Source organism: Chelon labrosus (assembly GCF_963514085.1).
Source record: "Chelon labrosus genome assembly, chromosome: 8".
NCBI lineage: Eukaryota > Metazoa > Chordata > Actinopteri > Mugiliformes > Mugilidae > Chelon > Chelon labrosus.
In genome coordinates, this window is record NC_140358.1 from 6,178,515 (window position 1) to 6,198,889 (window position 20,375).

A 20,375-nucleotide genomic window follows, 5' to 3' on the forward strand; every position below is an offset into this window, starting at 1 on the left:
CAGACAAAACCACCAGATTATGGCCAAAGCACAGATCATGCTCATCACAGATGTCTGTTAGATCAGAGCTGTGTCCACATGGTTGACTCTCTATAGATAAACAAACCGTCTGTGATTCCATAGGAGCTTTATGTGGATGGCTTTGTACTTCCAAATCATTCTAACTCCCACTTAATTAAAAAAATGGTCAAGCGTTGAAGTGTCTGTGAAGCTGAGGTGGGAGAGTGAAGGCTAGAAAAACAGCAAACAGCAAGTGATGGTACCCACCTGTCACTCAAAGCGGTCATCTTCAGTTATGCATAACTTTAAACTATTATACTAGTTAAACAGGTGAGTAGCTACAGAGACCAAAAACTGTGTTTTTGTACCAGGCCTTTTGATGAACTGCAGTTTTGGTGTTGCCCCTGTGGGTTTCACTAGGTTCTCGCACACTTTGTGAGATATCGCCAATATTTTTTGGCAGGCTTGAAATTATCCATGGGGCAATCGATTAGCACCTACCAAGGTGCTAATCTACCAGGGTTTTATTCTGCCACAATCAACCACAGTATCACTCAGAGCTGTTGGAGTGCTAGCTGGTAGTGACTATCACTGTTGTGATATCGCTGATGTGAGTGGAGTGGAGTACTACTAGTCCACCTCTTTGATCATCCAGATCTTTCTCACAGACTTGTATATATTTGAAACCATTGCACGTTATCAATCCCACTGCTCTTTACACTAGATTTGCTGCACCTAAAACAAAATGCACTAAATGAGATAACTGTGAGGAGTTTATTTATTTTTCATTAATACTAGTTTTGCCTTGAAGCCAGACCAGCTTCCCCTTCCACAAACTGGTCTGGAACCATTCCAATAGGAAAGGATTGGGCTCCACTAAAGATCTTCCGGGCTAGTCAATTGTTTGGGCTTTATGTGATGATCTGTCCACATATCACATAGTCATTCATGTCCCGTCATATGAGTGAGCTATTTAGAATCTTCTGTCACGTTTGTTGTAAAAGATACTTGCAGCTAAATAACTTTAAATGACCAACGGCTAACAATGATAAATGCATTTGTCGAGAATTTCTTAATCGCTTTAATATCACATACTTCGTTTGCTCTTCATTGTAGGCTTGTCCATTTGCATGCACAGGTTTGTTTTGTTTTGTTTTCAGTATTGGTTGAAACAATAAACTGTAGTCAAGCCAAACCAACTCTTCCATGTTAGTGCATGGGATTTGGACCAAACTAAAACACTAAAGTTTTTCAAGGATAGTTTATGTCACTTTAAGTAACTAATATAATAATAATATAATACTTATGCATGTATAAGTTTCCATTTTCATTTTAGTTAGTTATTTGACGCTATGACAGCCTGATGACTATCAGTTGCCATGCCAACTGCTTCATGAAGCAGTCCAGTGGGAAATAATAATAATAACTAGATGATCGCAAGCAATCAGAAAGGGGTCCGTGCTGTGGCGAAGTTGTCCCTGAGCGGGACGCAGAGGCATGAGACACCAGTAGTGCCCCCTATAAATTGTACTGCACGAAACTCGGTGGGCTTGTAAGGAGTCATCCACAAATTATTGTTGTCAAATTTCAAGCAGTTTACTGTGGTTTGTGAGATATAAACATGTAGTTGTTGTAGCGCCCCCTACAGGCCGAATATCACGAAACTCGGCCAGATTGTACACAAGCATGTTATAATGATGGTTACTAAGTTTCATAAGGATTGGGTGAATACTTCAAAAGTTATAGGCCTTCAAGTCATATGAAATGTTTCTATGTCACCTGTAGCGCCCCCTGTTGACGTAATGTCATGCAACTTGATGGGCGTCTACACAATATGTTACAGACTGTGTATGCCAAATTTCATGAAGTTAGCTATTGCAGTTTTTGAGATATTGAAATGTTGCTTTTGTAGCGCCCCTTAGAGACTAAGGGTCACAAAAGTTGGGGTGCTTGTACAGAATCATATTATTATCAATGATATGAAGTTTGATTAGTTTGGGTATATACTTCACAAAATATTATCTTTGGAATTATACTGTGCCACGTCGTAAAAAATAATTAGCTATTAACTTTGTAATAAATAACCCTGCTAAAGTTCTTTCGAGAACATTATCTTTGTCCATAAATGATACACGCCAAGTTTGGTGAGAATTGGATGAACGGGCCAGGAGGAGTTCATTTTGCTTTGAGATGCAATTTTTCAAAATGGCAGGAAAAATGGCATGCAGAAATGGGTGTGGCCTAGTCCATTAGAACCAGTGCTATGTAAGGAATCAGAGGGAGGAAGAATTTTGTTTCTAGGGCACACGGTTCTCGAGATATGAGCCAAAATGTAAACTTCGTTGCATGGACCCATAGTGAGTACAGTGTATAATCCAACATTTCTTTGTAACAGGTGGAGGTAGAGTAGAGTGCAGTATTAATCAAATGAAAAACTCAAGTGAATCTGGTGGAAACTCGCAAGATGGCGATCCCCAGAAAGTTCTGCCACTTTGGCCAATGCCAGGAAGTGGAGATACATATTTCTATACAGTCTGTGGTTGAAACAATGGAGTGTTACCAGACTCACATTCTGATAAGAATTTAATCTTGCTACCCCAAGGCTTTGAGGCCAAGGCTTTGAGTTGAACACCAATAACCAATAATTTAAAACGATATGACAGTGTGAAGTGAGCTGATGTCAGTTTACCTATCGAACAGGTCAGGGACCCCTCCTTGAGAGATTTACAGGAGCCACCACTGCAAATATGATGACAAATCTGTGGTGGGCGGCACAGTGGCATGGTGGTTAGCACTGATGCCTCACAACAAGAAGGTTCCGGGTTCAAATCCATGGGCCGACTGGGCATTTCTGTGTGGAGTTTGCATGTTCTCCCTGTGTCTGCGTGGGTTCTGGAACCGTCCAAAGACATGCTGGTTAGGTTCATTGGTGATTGGCCGTAGGTGTGCATGTTGCCCTGCGATAGACTGGCGACCTGTCCAGGGTGTACCCCACCTCTCACCCGATGACAGCTGGGATAGGCTCAAGCCCCCTCGCGGCCCCTCACAGGACAAGCGGTTACAGAAGATGAAGAAGGCGGTGGTATTCTAGCTGACAGCAGTTCTAAGAAAAGTCCTGAGAGACAAAGTAAGATCGATTAAGAGCCAGACAGGAGTTGGATCATCAAGCAGCAGAATAATATACAATAATATACAATATACACATTGCTTTGGTTTTGAAATTGTTCTTCAGTGTCTTGTTTGCTGTCCAGGATTCTATTGTAATATTCCCTACATTGTTGCAAGACACATGTTCAAAATGGTAGATCCCAGAGTGAACAAACTGACCAAACTGGAGCAGACAAGTGCCAAAATGGAGCATTTCAGACAGAGGGTGAAAAGGGGTGAAGCAATAACTTCGAGTTCAAGTGAAAAAAAGGGTTCTGAACATGAAAAGCACGACACATGTAGTAGTAGTATAATAAAGTAATGAATCTGTAAAGAAGCCTATTAAAATGCAACATATCATAGTTTAATACACGTCACTGCAGCACAAGACTGGTGTTGCAGGAAATGCACTCTGATTGGACATTCTGTGACAACCAGTCAGATGTATTTTGTGGTTTGGATCGCCACTCCCCCTTGTACGTCTGAAATAACTGAAAGGTTTCCTAATTAACACAGTCTTAAGATGACCCTGTTCTGGGTTACACTGCTTCTTTTCCATCAAGGATGTAAGTGCTCTCTGACTATAACGTAATGTGCATGTTTACTAGATGCGTAATGGTTTGTGCTTCTGGACTTCTTATTTTACTTCTTCGTGGACTAAATGTACTTTATTTCTTATTTTAATGCAGATGCACTGGTTCCAGTTACCACGGTTCAACTTGGTGAACCTGCGATTCTCACATGTGCGTGGCCTAAAGGAGAGCTCGGCAGTCGAGCACTTCACTGGTACAAGCAGAGTACTGGGGATACTCTGAAATTAATTGCAGTGCTGAAGAGAAATACAAAGCCTGTGAATGGATCAGAAATGACTGCTTCAAGAATGGAAGTAAAACTAAATGACAAATTTAGCAATCTGACCATTTTAAGGACAATTCAAGAAGATGAGGGAATGTATCACTGTGGAGTCATGGACTGGACTGAGAGTACCTGGAGTGGGACATACTTGTCATTAAAAGGTAATTATGTCATGTTTTAGAATTTCTGTAGACACTCAACCACTTACTGCACTGTAAAAAATATTTTAAAGAAGATTTGAGTATACAAGATACTTTTAAATATCCTTTTTAAAGGTCATGAGTTTGAATGTTCTCCCAGTGTGGGTTTTCTCTGGGTAATCTGGCCTCTGGAACAGTCATGACTGGCAAATTACCCTCCTTTGTCAGTGTAGATCTAATTTATTTCATAGAGCACTCATTTCTTGTTACTTCCGTACAATATGAAGAAAACTCCTCATATGCCTCTACTTAAAAATAGGAAATACTGAGAGATTTACAATCTTTTTAACGCTCTCTCTCTGTTTATGTGCTTAGGAAACACTAAGAGTTCATCAAACTATACTGTTGTTCAGACAGTATCAGATCCAGTCCGTCCAGGAGACTCAGTGACTCTCCAGTGTTCAGTCCTCTCTGACTCTAAGAACAAGACGTGTCCAGGAGATCTCAGTGTGTTCTGGTTCAGAGCTGGATCAGATAAATCTCATCCAGACATCATCTACACTGATGGAGATATAAGTAATAAATGTGAGAAGAGATCTGAGACTCAGAAGAGATGTGTCTACAGCTTCTCTAAGGACATCAGCTCCTCTGATGATGGGACTTACTACTGTGCTGTGGCCACATGTGGAGAGATATTATTTGGAAATGGAACCAAACTGAAAATTGGTATGATTTACAAAATATGTTCTTACTAAGTCTAATGATATCTCCTCTTTCAAAAACATTCATAGTGTTTGTTTTTATGTTTTCTAGAGTCAGCAACAGGTTCTGCATTTATTGTGCTGGTGGTAGCAGTAATCTGTTTGGCCCTATCTGTGATTATAAATATTGTTCTCATCTGCCGTCGAACTCCAAGAGCAGTATGTGGACCATCTGAAGGTAAGTGGTGTTTACTGAATCAAATATTTTATACTTTATTGAATGTATCAGCCAAGATTTGGAATATGTATTTATAGTCAGATTAATAATCCAGTTTTTATCTATGATTAGTAACTGACAACAGCTCATCACAAGCAAGGCGAGACAACTTGAGCCAACCAGTTAATGATAATGTAAGTTGTGATACCAAGTCCCATTATTTGTTGTAACTTCATGAACTTGATTCCCAGCAGCTAGATGTTATACAGTGTTTTTATTTTCTGTACAGACTGAAGATGAGCTGAACTATGCTGCGCTACGTTTCTCTGGGGCAAAAGCTACGAGAGGAAGAAAGAAGAAAGAGTTGAAGACAGAAGACTGTGTGTATTCTCAGGTTACATGCCGAATGTGAATGTGTGAATGAGTGTCTCTGTGGGCTTGTTTGTAGCACTGAGCCTTCCTAATGTGAATAAGGAAATGCTGTGAAACAATTTTTTTAGTTTGGCTTTCATACTCTCTGTGTTACATTTTTACCAGAATCATGCTTGTTAATGGAAATGCTTGTTGATTGTTGATTTATATTAGAAATATTATTGCTTGATCAGTTTATTACAAAATAAATGAGTTTTGCTTAAGTCTTAAACCTAATAAAGTCAATAAAGTCGGTAACCTTCCACTTTTGTGTCATATTTCTTCCCCAGAATTATGGGTTTTGTGCATATCTTTGTATCTATCATTATTTAGCTTTATTATGTGAGAGTACAATTTGTAATTTATGACAATTAACGGTTCATGAATATTAAATGTTTAAGAGTAACAGGCCTGGATACATGAGTAGGCATGAGGGAGGTCTCCTCAAACACATGACTGACCTCAGTCTGTGATACTAAATATGCACACAAACAAGTTCTAAGCAGCTCATTTGATCTGCTTAGCCACTACTGAGTTGATCACAATATTCAGAGTTCAGCCCAAACTGTATGAGGATTCAATATTCTGACACAAAAAAAAATAAAGATTGGTTACTTTTAGTTTAATGCCAAATGAGTTCACATGATGAAATCTACTGTGCAGAACTTTTGTTTCCCCCTTCTGGCAGTCAGAAGACAAACACTATTGATGGGTGCATATGACATACACTCCAGTGGTAATATGTGTTTGTCCTCAGCATCAATACTTTGGAGTATAAGAATTCTTTCTCTGACATTTCCTAGATTCATTGTGGTTGACTGCTAGAGACAGTGAATTCATAGAACCTTAGTTACTTCTGTAACTCTCATTTTGCCTCCTTACACTGCGTTCACACTAGCATTGAGAGAACAACAAACTACAATGCATTTTCAATGGAAGGTGATGATACATTGCAACAAGCTGATGTTCTACACTTCGCTACGTGACGAGCGAGACCAGCGACAAATAAAAACGTGCTTGTTGATGGGTCAACAAGCACATGCATTTGCTGCACTAGTTCATGTGTCATATATACAGCTGGTGCCCGTCAACAACCCCATCAGTGATGTCAATGAGTGCCTGAGTGACAATCCAACGGTGACTCTGTAAACAATGACGCTGGCATCGCTGACCGAGTTGTGGCTCTTAGTGTGAATGCACCATTTGGCTCCATCTTACCTGCAGAGTTGCTGTAGCCTACTCTGTCTTTTTACTATGTTTGCTGCCCTCTTCAGCTTTGACAAACCCGTCTTTGACAAACCAGATAATCTTCACAGACACATAAAACAGTCACATAACATTTGAACACTTTATTGTCATGTTTGTTTGTTTTTTCTGGCAAGTCATATTTTAACTAATCTAATAAAAACAGACATGATGGTAACAAGTTAGCGCTTTATTAGGTTTAACAATCAAACAATGGTGTTTTATTTTGTAAATCAGACATCAAAGGTTATTATTTCTGATATAAAATCTTATCAACAAGCACATACAAACTCATGATACTGGCTACAAAAAATACATAAAAAGCATAAAAGCAATCTTTTTTATTTATTTATTTTTTTGTCATGGAACATTGATGGAACATTGATCAACTCACACTGTAAAGGGTCAGTGCTATACGCCCACAGAAAGATACACATTCAGCAGGTAACTTGAGAATATACGCATTCTTCTGTCTTCAAACCTTTTGTCGTTCCTCCTCTTGTAGGTTTCTGTTCAAAGACATGCAGCGCAGCATAGTTCAGATCATGTCCACCTTGGATCTGTGCAGCACATAAGGAGCTCATTGAATGATCACTGCTGTTAATCATGTTATTGAGATCACAATAAATAATGTGATTTGGTATCACTACTTACATTATCATTAACGGGTTGGCTCCAATCATCTTTTCTTGCATCTGATGATCTGCTTTCTGCACCTAAAAATAAAAACAAGGAACTTTCTTTCCTCCATTTTGACACTATAGTGTTTAAAGAGTAACATTTTAGGAGACGTATCAATACTCAAATTGTTCTTCAAATGATTGTTAAGACACTTGTCCATGAAGTTGAAGCTGAAATTTGATTCAGTAAATAGGACTTACCTCCACACGGTCCACATACTTTTCTAGGAGTCCGATAACAGATTAAGACAATGTTTACGATCACAGAAATAGCCAAGCAGATCATTGTTATCATCAGCGCAATGAATTCAAAACTGGCTGTTTGATCTAGAAAAAATAAAATAAAAAATATTAAGAATGAATGTCTCTGGAAGAGAAGTGGACTCTGTGAGAACATATTTCTTATATCACTCTCAGTACTGAACACAAAATCATACCAGTTTCCAGTTTAGTTCCATATCCAAATAATATCTCTCCACATGTGGCCACAGCACAGTAGTAAGTCCCAGCATCAGAGGAGCTGATGTTCTTAGAGAAGCTGTAGATACATCTCTTCTGAGTCTCAGATCTCTTCTCACATTTATTACTTGTATCTCCATCAGTGTAGATGATGTCTGGATGAGATTTATGTGATCCAGCTCTGAACCAGAACACACTGAGATCTCCTGAACACGTCTTGTTCTCAGGGACAGAGAGGACTGAACACTGGAGAGTCGCTGAGTCTCCTGGACGGACTGGATCTGATGCTGTCTGAACAACAGTATAGTTTGATGAACTCTCAGTGTTTCCTAAGCACATAAACACAGAGAGAGTCAGAGAAGACTGAACACTGGAGAGTCACAGAGTCTCTGGATGGACTGGGTCTGATACTGTCGGCCACTGAACAACAGTATAGTTTGAAGAACCCTGTGTGTTTCCTAAGTGATACCAAAAAATTACAATCCCCTGGCACATTTGAACAATGTTCTAGAGATATGTGTCATGACACAAAAATTCATGATAGTGTGGAAATATAAAAAAGGTTCCAGGTCAGACTAGGTCAGTGTTTTTCAACCTTGGGGTCGTGACCACACGTGGGGTCACCTGAAATTCAAATGGGGTCACCTGAAATGTCTAGTCATTGATAAAAATAAATAAAAAATTACTGATAAAAATATTGTTTTCAACTAATTATTATTCTTTTTGAAATTATGATTAAAAACACCATACGAAATTTTAAACAACTTTATTCTTTCACTTTTCATGAATATAGATGGAGTTCAAATAAAATGCAGCATATAAAAAGATCTGAGCTGGCTCTTGATTGACGGCTGCGATCACGTGACTGCTCAAGCAACGCAAAGCGCATCAGCGATTACCTTCGAGAGTGCCAGTGGAGGAATTCTGGTTTGGAGCAAGAAATGAGTACTGAGAGATCTCACTATGTGCTCTGATACGGCTGGTTCCTTTTGGAAGCACATATCTGTGTGAAGCTGGATATAGTGTCCTTGTGTGTTTAAAGTCAAAGTCCCGTTCCCGACTGGATGTTACGCCAGAGATGAGATGCGCTCTGTCTAATACAGCGCCTAACTTTTAAAGGCTGCTGCACAGCGAGGTGTGCAGGCTCAGCCATCCCATCAAGATTATTTTATTAAATGTGGTGAGTTGAGAGAGACAATAATAATACACAGAAGACATGACAAACTGAAGCAGAAACGGAAGCACTGTAATACTTTCCATCGTTCAAATCTTCACTGTGGCCAGTTTAAGCTGCAGTAGCTCTTTTCTCGTAATTAATTGTTTGAGAGATTGTTTGTTCAATATAAATTTTCAGCCTTGTAAAGACAAGCTCGCCTAACTGTACATGTGATCAGGGAAAATAAAATATCACTTTGTTCAGTAATCTGTCTACTCTGTATTTGCAACACAGTTTAACAAACATGATCAAAACCTAATTCTAGAAAAAATTAAATCGTGATGTCGAAATGGGGTCACAACCCAAAAAAGGTTGGGGACCACTGGACTGGGTTCTGGGTAAAAACTATGCATAGGAGAAAAAAAAAAAAAAGAGGGTAATATTCCAGAAATGACTTAAAGTCATTAAAGATATTAGAGCAGTGCAGTAAGTGGTTCTGGGTCTACAGTAATTCTAAAACATTGGCATAAACAGATGATATAATTACCTTTTAATGACAAATAGGTCCCACTCCAGGTACTCTCAATTAGATCAGTGACTGCACAGTGATACATTCCCTCATCTTCTTGAAATGTTTGTGAAATTATCAAATTACTTATTTTCTCATAATCTTGTACTTCCATTCTTGAGACAGAAAATGCTGGTCCATACACAGGCTGCGTGTATTTCTGTAGTCTTGCAATTAATTTCAGCATATCCCCGGCACTCTGCTTGTACCAGTGAAGAGCACCACTGGTAATCTCTTCTTTAGGCCACGCACATGTGAATGTTGCTAGTTCACCAAGTTGGACTGTGGTCACTGGAACCAGAGCATCTGCAGAAAATACAGAAACACATGAATCAATAAAGAGCACATGGTAATACAAATATAGACATAAAAATCTAGATAGCATGTATTACGTATTACATATGTATTAACTAGAGAGCACTTACATCCTTGGTGACAGAGGAGCAGTGTAACCCATAACGAGGCCATCTTTAGACTGTGTTAATTAGGAAACTTTTTAGTTATTTCAGTGTTAGAAGGTGTGGCCTCCAGCCCACAAAATGCATCTGACTGGTTGTTACACAATGTACGATCAAAGTGTACATTTCCTGCCACACTGGTCTCGTACTGCTCTGAAGTGTATTTCTTAAATGCTCATTTTAGCTCCTGTCTAGGTGTTTTTATCTCAAAACCATGTAAATGCCCATGTCTGAATGCCAAACGTTAAAGTTAAAATGGATAGTCTGGTACAAAAAAAGGTCTCAGTATTTATAGATACAGATATAGATTTTTATGTAACTCATCCATTTAAATGTATTACATCATAACTCTTGATAGGGCACTCATTGAAATACTTGGAAATTATACATTTCAACCCTAGAGTGTTACAGTAGGGCATAAAAGACTTTTAGTTTTGTAACATTTTTCGAGTTTTTTCAGTTTCTTGTAGAAAATCAATGTCAGTGAAGTTACCAAATTTCAGTGTTTCTTGGACACTTTGAGTGACGGGTGTGTACCATCACAGGTTGTTAGCTGTCTCTCTCGGTGAGCATCAGCTATATTACACTGCACCTCTATGCAGATTTCTTGATGATCTAGTATTATAAGGTATCACCAGGATGGCGACGGCCAGAGAAATCTACACTGAGCTTCAGAACTGCCCTAAAGGAATCATTTGGGTGACTGCATAGGGGGATTATTATTTATTTATTTATTATTTTATTTAGCTATGAGAACATAGCTCTACCTGATCTAAATTACCAGGCCCCTGATATGAGCAATCTCTGAGATTTGTCCATGATTTTCGTATTTGTTGTCTGTGACAAGATAAATATTGAAGTCTGAAGTCTTTTAGATGGTTCCCCTGCCATCGGTCTGACATGTGTCATTTTGAGTGATGAAGGCTGAATGGTTTGCCAAGAAATCTCCTAAAGAAAATGCACATTAGCTCTGTTTTGCTCTGTCTTGTCAGGCTAAACCATCTCAATGAAGATCCATTCTGTGAATCTTTTCTCTGAGTTTCAGAATGCGATGCATTTTAAACATTTCTTCCACCACATGCAACAAGCAGAAGAAGCGATAATACCAACTCCTGCCTGCTTACTTGTATGCAAGTACAAAAACCAGTTTAGCCAGAGACAGGAAAAAGAGTTAAAACAGACAAATATGAATGATTTGGTTATATGCAAAAAAAATGAAAGTGAGTGGATACTGCTTCACCATGCTGAGTAGGAGACCAGTGTGGCAGGAAGTGTACTTTTGAATCTGTTCTGTGTGAACCAATCAGACGCATTTTGATACATGTGAGCTTACCACCATTTCACATCCTTCACTCACTCAAAAAAGCAAGAAGTCTCCTCACAACCACAAGCTCAAACGAGATGGTCGTGTTATGGATTACATTGCTTTGTCTTCATCCTGTATGTAAGTGCTCTTTTACTCTGTCTAAATGTTTCTTAGCAGAGAATTTACACACCAGATAGGTCATTTTGAATTGTTACTTGTCAACATCATAAACTATATTCATTTTCTCTGTGTGTTTACATTCAGATACGCTGATTCCAGTGAAAACAGTTCAGTTTGGTCAACCAGCAACTTTTACATGCGTTATACCTGATGCCTTCAGCAATACACAAATCCACTGGTACAAGCAGAGTGTTGGAGATACTCTGAATGTAATTGCGACATCATGGAAATCTACAGCAGCAGAGTATGCACCAGAAGTTGTAAAATCAAGATTTGACATACGTACTGATGAAAGTTTTAGCAACCTGACTATTTTGAGGACAGTTAAAGAGGATGAAGGAATGTTTCACTGTGGAATCACAGAGTGGATTAAGAGTAAATGGAGTGGGACATATTTGTTAGTAGAAGGTAAAAATGTCATCTACTAAATTTCTAAACATGATTTGAAAAATGTTACAAACGTGTTTGGAAGTACTCAGTTTTTAATACTGTTTTGTTTTGAGCAGGAAACACTGAGAGGACATCAAACTATACTGTTGTTCAGACAGTATCAGATCCAGTCCGTCCAGGAGACTCAGGGACTCTCCAGTGTTCAGTCCTCTCTGACTCTGAGAACAAGACGTGTCCAGGAGATCTCAGTGTGTTCTGGTTCAGAACTGGATCACATAAATCTCCTTCAAACGTCATCTACACTGATGGAGATACAAGTAATAAATGTGAGAAGAGATCTGAGACTCAGAAGAGATGTGTCTACAACTTATCTAAGGACATCAGCTCCTCTGATGCTGGGACTTACTACTGTGCTGTGGCCACATGTGGAGAGATATTATTTGGAAATGGAACTAAACTGGAAACTGGTATGATCCTGAAAGTGATATACTAAATTTTAATGTCTCATTAAATCTCATCTTTTCGAGAAACAATAATATTTTCATATTTTTTTCTTTCTGATTTTAGATCAAACAGCAAGTCCTGAATTTATTGCTCTGGTGGTAGCAATCATCTGCTTGGTCATTTCCGTGATTATAAATATTGTTTTCATCTGTTATCGAACTCAGAGAGGACCATGTGGACAATATGAAGGTAAGTGTAGTTTATTGTTTCTATATTTCAAATTCTCCTGTGGTTTTACTCAAAGTGAAACTCAACTTTGTTCAGTGAATGAAGTACAATGTGGGAGAAATGACTGTGAGGGATAAATATCGATAATAATTATAAAATCACACTTGTGTTACTTCAGTGTTGTGTAACCATTCTTGCTGTTGATCTGAATAGAAAAAGTCAAATTAATGTTCTTGTTTTTATTCCTCATTAATCACAGAAAGCAGCTCTTTGCCAGCAAGACAAGACTATTTGAGCCAAGCAGTTAATGATAACGTAAGTAGTGATATCAAATCACTGTCATTCTATTCCCATGATTCCCAACAGCTCAATGTAACAGAATGACTTTTTTTTAATTAACGATGTATTTACTGCATAGACTGAAGGTGAGCTGAACTATACTACGCTGCATTTCTCTGGAGGGAAACCTACAAGAGGAAGAAAGAAGACATAGGTCAAGACAGAAGAAAGTTTACTTTGATCTGATCTGCGAGAGAAAAAGTCAAACTCTTTAAGAAGTTTCCACTGTTCAAGCAGACTGAGCCTAAACCTGAGCCTCATTATTGATCACTGGAATCGTTCAAAGCGCATTTCAAAGTTCAGACAAAGCTTTTTGAGGCCTCTTCAGCCTGAGTTGAACAAACTGATTCCTTGTTGATCTTATGAAAATATCTTTTGTGGAACTACACTGAAAACACTGAAAGTTTCCTCTGTTTGTGGTTAATAAGGACAGGATAAACAAATAGTGATCAAGACTTTTAGTAAACAGGTGCCTGCAAGCATAGTTTTAGGACAGATGTGTTGTGTTGCCAAGTGAAAGTGTCTGTCTTCAGACTATAATACATTTATTAATAAAGGTTTAAACAGCATAATTTTATTGTCTCTTATTCTCCAAATGTTTGCGTTTTCAAATATTAAAACAGATTGTGAGTGGATTGAAACATCTGTCTGTCTCGAGACAAGGATTTCTCTCAGTTTTAACCACTGCAAGCCTGACTGGAGATGAAAAGCTGTTAGATAGCTAACTTGAAAACAGAGGTCTATTAAGCTCTGTTCTCAGCTATGAACTTTTACACAGTTGCATATAGGTGAGGAGGATAGTGAAACTATAAACCCTTGGTCTCAACATGAGGGGGTCTTTGCCATTCTGAAATGTGTTGTGAAAAGTGAATCTGACTTTTGTAAGTTATTTGCACAAGTAAACACGAAACGAGCTATATTGAAAATATACACCCTGTACTGAAATCCTGCATCTGCTAAAGGGTACGATAAAAGTGTAGCGTAGATTTATGTAGTGTAGTATGAAAATGCTTAAAATCAGAACAAAAGACCAGAGAGCCAGAAACATAGAAAAGCAGAGAGGGGAGGAGGTCTGGAGAATCCCTGCTCCATCGTAAAAGAAACAGGCCTGAGGTCTCCGCATCAGACTATACAGGTGCCAGCTTATCTCAAGGACAGGCAGACAGGGCCCTACTCATGACTGTGTATAGTGAAGACAGTGGGTGAAGGGCTGTGTGTTTTGACACAGATAGAACTGGCCAATAAGCGTAGGTGAAACTAAAAAAGGGCCGAATGTGGGGGAAACAACATCCTGTTATTTATACTGTATATGTTTTACCTAACAAATGTTACATGAGAAAACGTTTGTAGATGAAATATTGAAATTGGCTAAATATAATTTGCCAGAATACTTTTACTAGTTTCTCTGTAAATATCCACCAGAAGGCAGAAGGGTTAGTCCACTCTTGCAGTGGGAAAAGTTCTTGAGGCCAACTGAGGTATAATGTAACCCCAGGTCCTGTGCTAATACACGCGTACCTATTAAAGACCCGTCTCTGTTGGGTTTATCTGTGAGTGTGTGCACACAGGCCCCTCTTATGCCCAAATGAGCAGTATATATAACATCTATGTTACCTGAATTTTGCTCCCACCAGGCAAGGAGTTCCTTCATCTGACACAGGTGCAGCTAGTGGGGCCCATTTCTTAACGGGCTATTCCAATACCCATAGTATCTGGAATTACAGTCCATAATTAATTAGATTTCACAAAGACATGGTCCTCTAAGAGCTGTCATTCTAGTGATATAATAAATACCCCTCTGCCCAGTATCCCATATTCCATAATGCAATACACTGTCAAGCAAAGGGGAAGGCTATTGACTATTTCCAAGTGAAGAATGAATCTGTCTGTGTTGTACCGGAAGTCTGAAGTGTAGATGGAGAAGAGGAATGGAAAGAGTACTGTCCCTTGTGGAGCTCCTGTGCTGCAAAACACCTCATCAGAAACACAGCCGTGAAGCCTCACATACTGTGGTCTGTTTGTGACCCACACAGTGTTCTCCACACAGAAGTTAATGTGGTTGGTGATGCAGGTGGTCAGACTGCACATCATGTGCTCCACACAGCACCTCCCAGACAGTGGATTCAAAGCAGTCCCTCAGGCTTCGCGCTGGCCTCCTCTGTCCATCTCCTCACGGTCCTTGTAGCTGGGGGTTGTTGTTTCACTACAGGTTGGACAGGCATGAGGTGGACCAGGTCATGATCAGAGCGACCAAGTGGGGTAGGGGGGTGAGCTGTAGTGTTTACCTTTATCAGCATTGTGTGAACTCGAATTGAACCTGCCTGTTTTGTTTCTGAAGTGTTTGCATGTTATGACAGTCCAAAATAAAAAAAAAAAAAAAAAAAACAGAAGTGTAGTTTGAAGCCTTCTGACTCTTATCACATACTCATACAGCATCACTGCTTGAAGTAGTCCTGTGCTCAGAGTTATTCGGGTGCTAGAGGCCACGTCGTTCGGCTCATGTTTTGGGTTAAACATGGAGCTGTCCATGTATTTTGAGAAACCGATAGTGTTTTAGCCTAGGCTGAAGATGACTTTTTGTTTTGAAGGTAATCAGAACAGAAGACCAGTTGTGTTGCTCAGGATCTGTTCGTGTTTTGTTTCATAGACTAAGCTCAGCCACCTCATGTCAGACAAGTAGCATCCCTAGACATTCTTATTTTGAACACACATATATTAAAAAAATGTACAAAAGAAATACAAAAAGAAGTGTTTAATTATTTAGATTTGCTTTATTTGAATAATAACAGCAAGCATAAAACAACAAGCGTACAGTATATATAAACTCATAATGATATCCTTGTAAAATATTGAAAGTACAGAGCAGTGACTTTGGCTCTTACTATAAAACTACTACTATCACTATGAAACAGGTGGCTACCATCACAGGTTGGTAGTTTTTTAGGTGAGCACCAGCACCGAAGTCTCCAGTCGTGACTAAGAGGACCGATGTTTTTTTTTTCATAGACTGAACTCAGTAATGTGTGAAGCAGCAACACATTTACAAAGCTTTTTACTCATTCATTCATTCATTCATTCATCTGGCGGGGGCAAGAGGCGGGGTACACCCTTGACAGGTCTCCAGTCTATCTCAGGGCTAACACAGAGAGACAGACAACCATTCACACTCACATTCACACCTACAGCCAGTTTAGAATCACTAGTTAACCTAATGAGCATGTTTTTGGACTGTCTGAGCTTTTTATTTATTTTCATATTTTTTTCAGACGATTAGACATCAAATTGAGAATTACTATTTCAAACTTCTATAGGGCAAATATGTACGGAAGAAATACAACACAAGGATTTTCTTTAAATGAAACATAAAAACAAGCTTAAAATAAAACTAAGCGTATATACAAACTCATAATGTTATCCTGAATGTATGGAACTGTGTCTGACTTTTATGCTAACCATCCCTTTCTTGCTAAAAAATAAAGTAAAATAAAGTAATAATAACAACCCACAACATTTTTTTATTCTTCACACAAAGGGGCCAGCGCTACAAACCACCCCACAGAAACACAAACTCAATATTCATTCATTCATTCATTTTCCATACCCGGTTATTCCTGTTAAGGGTCACATGGGTCTGCTGGAGCCTATCCCAGCTGTCATCGGGTGAGAGGTAGGGGTACACCCTGGACAGGTCACAAACTTAATATCATATTCACAAATCCAGGGACAGAAACATTTCCGTCACTCTTGATCTTTTCCTTCTTCATTTGTCGCGTAGCTTTGCCTCCAGAGATACAGAACTTGTGACGAGGTGCTTCCTATTCCTAATGATGAACAGAACAGAAATACTGACTATTCAGAAGGATTTAGTAGATGATTTCCCGACTTAAAGTTTGTAAACTGTCTTGTATAAGTAAACTTAATTTACCAGAATATTAAAATATATAATTCCATAAACAAAACTGACCTTCATATTGTCCACATACTGCTCTTGGAGTTTGGCAACAGATGAAAACAAAATGTACAACCACAGATATGGCCAAGCAGATTGTTGATATCACCAGCGCAGCAAATTCAGAACCTGTTCCGTGAGCTCGAAAACAAAGAAAAAGATACCAGAGCTTATTTTAAATTAATGTCATTATCACATTTTAAGTAATAGTTAATTTATTAAACACAAAATCCTACCAGCTTCCAGTTTAGTTCCATTTCCAAATAATATCTCTCCACATGTGGCCACAGCACAGTAGTAAGTCCCATCATCAGAGGAGCTGATGTCCTTAGAGAAGTTGTAGACACATCTCTTTTGAGTCTCAGATCTCTTCTCACATTTATTACTTGTATTTCCATCAGTGTAGATGATGTCTGGATGAGATTTATCTGATCCAGCTCTGAACCAGAACACACTGAGATCTCCTGAACACGTCTTGTTCTCAGGGTCAGAGAGGACTGAACACTGGAGAGTCCCTGAGTCTCCTGGACGGACTGGATCTGATACTGTCTGAACAACAGTATAGTTTGATGTCCTCTCAGTGTTTCCTAAGCACATAAACACAGAGAGAGAGTTAAAAAGATTGAAAATCTCTCAGTATTTCCTGTTTTTAAGAAGTAGAGACATATGAGGAGTTTTCTTTATATTGTGCGGAAGTAACAAGAAATGAGTGCTCCATGAAGTAAAATCAGAACTTTGACACTGACAAAAGAGATTAATTTGCCTGTCATGACCTCCATTCATTCATTCATTCGTTTTTTTGTAACATGCAAACTCATGACCTTTAAAAAGGATATTTAAAAGTATCTTGTACACTCAAAATCTTCTTTAAAGTATTTTTTGCAGTGCAATAAGTGGTTGAGTGTCTACAGAAATTCTAAAACATGACATAATTACCTTTTAATGACAAGTATGTCCCACTCCAGGTACTCTCAGTCCAGTCCATGACTCCACAGTGATACATTCCCTCATCTTCTTGAATTGTCCTTAAAATGGTCAGATTGCTAAGTTTGTCATTTAGTTTTACTTCCATTCTTGAAGCAGTCATTTCTGATCCATTCACAGGCTTTATATTTCTCTTCAGCACTGCAATTAATTTCAGAGTATCCCCAGTACTCTGCTTGTACCAGTGAAGTGCTCGACTGCCGAGCTCTCCTTTAGGCCACGCACATGTGAGAATCACAGGTTTACCAAGTTGAACCGTGGTAACTGGAACCAGTGCATCTGCATTAGATTAAGAAATACTGTATATCACAAGTCAGTTAAAAGATAGTGAGTCCACAATGTAATAAAACGAGAACACAAAAAGCATGAATCATTACAAATAGTTAGTACGTTTTACGTTGTAAGATAGCACTTACATCCTTGATGAAGGAGGAGCAAAGTAACCCAGAACAGAACCATCTTGACACTGTCTTAGAAAACTTGTTGGCATTTTATTTAAGTGTCAGACTGGGAGGTGTGGCAATTCAGACCACCAAATGTAACTGACTGGTTATCACTGAATATACATTCACAGAGCATTTCCTGCTACACACTTCTTGTGCTGCTTTGAAGTGTGCGATCACTAATTCTGGTGCATTTATTAAAGCGGACACAATATGTTGTTTTATAAGTTCATCACTTTATATTTGGAGATCTACAAGAATATTTTTACGAGCTGTAATGTTTATGTATTTCAGTATTTTTCTTATATTCTCCATTTCTGCCTCTGTCTCTCCACTTTGCCTCTGTCTCTTTAAGGAGCCCCTCTTGAAAAAACTCTGCTCTGATTGGACAGATGGCCCTCTCTGTTGTTTTTGCTCAGCCCTTTCATGGTTGGTTATGACCACTAGCCACTGGGTCATTCCTTTCTGTTGGAAAGATTAACTCAGTTTGACATAGACTTTAGGCTTTGTGAATTTGCTGGCATCACCCCTAGCGTTACCATCACCTCAATGTTTTCACATATTCTGTGAACACTGGCTGGATAGATTGGCTTGACAGAAAGTGTGCATCACGGTTCCCAGATGATGAATCCTGATTACTGTGGTTGTGTCAATCAGGAACGAGACTTCAGAAATCCTTACATCCCTGATTTGCTCAAACTAAAAACGAATCTCTCTTGTATATGTGTCTTGTTGATGTATTGTTGCTCACACTGCAGACCTGATTTCAGACTAGATGGACAAATTATTAATTATTTCTTAATTATTTATGAAGATTTTTCCAAATCAAAGCCATGATTTTTATTTTCCTCTACTGGTCTTGGTCCAACACCTCTCTCGCTCTTTTTGGATGTCTCCCACATTGACTCTCAGATTTTGACCCAGAGCAGTTCAAAGTAGAAGATTACAGCAGATTTGTTACAACTCCCAATCTCTGTGATAAGCATTGTGTGAGCTTTGACCTGATCTAGTGTTTTAGTCTGAGACAGGTAGGTCACAGTTTAAATATTTTAGTCTGAAGTCTTCTTAGCTTTTCCTCTAGCACCACCATAGGGTAGAGCAGTGATTATGACTGATGTTTTCGAGTATGTTTATTGTGAGGCTAAACCAACACACTTGGCCTTCAGGCTCCTCTGACGGACACAGCGTCACAACCGTTGTCAATAATGAGCCAGTGTATGGCTGTTACAATCACCTAGGATAAACAGTTAAAAACAGTCAAAAGTAACCAGTCTGGAAGACTGCTACAAAACATGAAAGAGAGGTGATCAGATTCACAAAGCCCTGTATGAGACCACTGTGACAGGAAGTGTACTTTTGAATCTATTCTCAGTAAACCAATCAGATGCATTTTACGATGTGACCTCCCCACCTTCTTACACCCTTCACTCTCTGAAATACCAAAAAGTCTCTGAACAAGTCACAATGTCAAGATGGTCCTGTTATGGATTACATTGCTTTGTCTTCATCCAGTATGTAAGTGCTCTTTTGTTCTGTACAACAGTTTTCTCAGTGGAGAGTTTTCAAACTAAAGTGATCATTTTTCAGCAGAACTACTGCACACCATACACATTTTTCATTAATTATTTTCTGTGTTGTCCTTTAAATTCAGATACGCTGGTTCCAGTGAAAACAGTTCAACTCGGTGAACCAGCCACATTTACATGTGTCATACCAAATGAAGAACTCAGCAATAGAGTAATCTACTGGTACAAGCAGAGTGTCGGAGACTCTCTGAATATAATTGTAACATTGATAAAATCTACAACAGAGTATGCACCAGATGTTTTAAAATCAAGATTTGACTTAAGTACTGATGACAGTATCACCAACCTGACCATTTTGAGGACAGTTGAAGAGGATGAGGGAATGTACCACTGTGGAATCACAGAGTGGATTAAGACTAAATGGAGTGTTACATATTTGTTAGTAGAAGGTAAAAATGTGATCAACTATGTTTTTCAGTTCTTCTAAACATGATTTCAAAAATGTTACAAATGTGTTTGGAAGTCCTCAGTTTTTAATGCTGCTTTGTT

At 38.8% G+C, this 20,375-nt stretch overlaps 1 protein-coding gene across 1 annotated transcript; it reads left to right on the forward strand.

Annotated features, from left to right (window-relative positions):
* Positions 1–11,576: 11,576 nt before the first annotated feature.
* Positions 11,577–12,406, forward strand: LOC311491333 (signal-regulatory protein beta-2-like; the record flags this gene model as incomplete). The annotated part of the gene is made up of 2 exons (XM_084549238.1): positions 11,577–11,931; positions 12,030–12,406. Coding segments are annotated over 2 exons (732 nt in total), but the record flags the coding sequence as incomplete, so codon positions are not given.
* Positions 12,407–20,375: the final 7,969 nt, after the last annotated feature.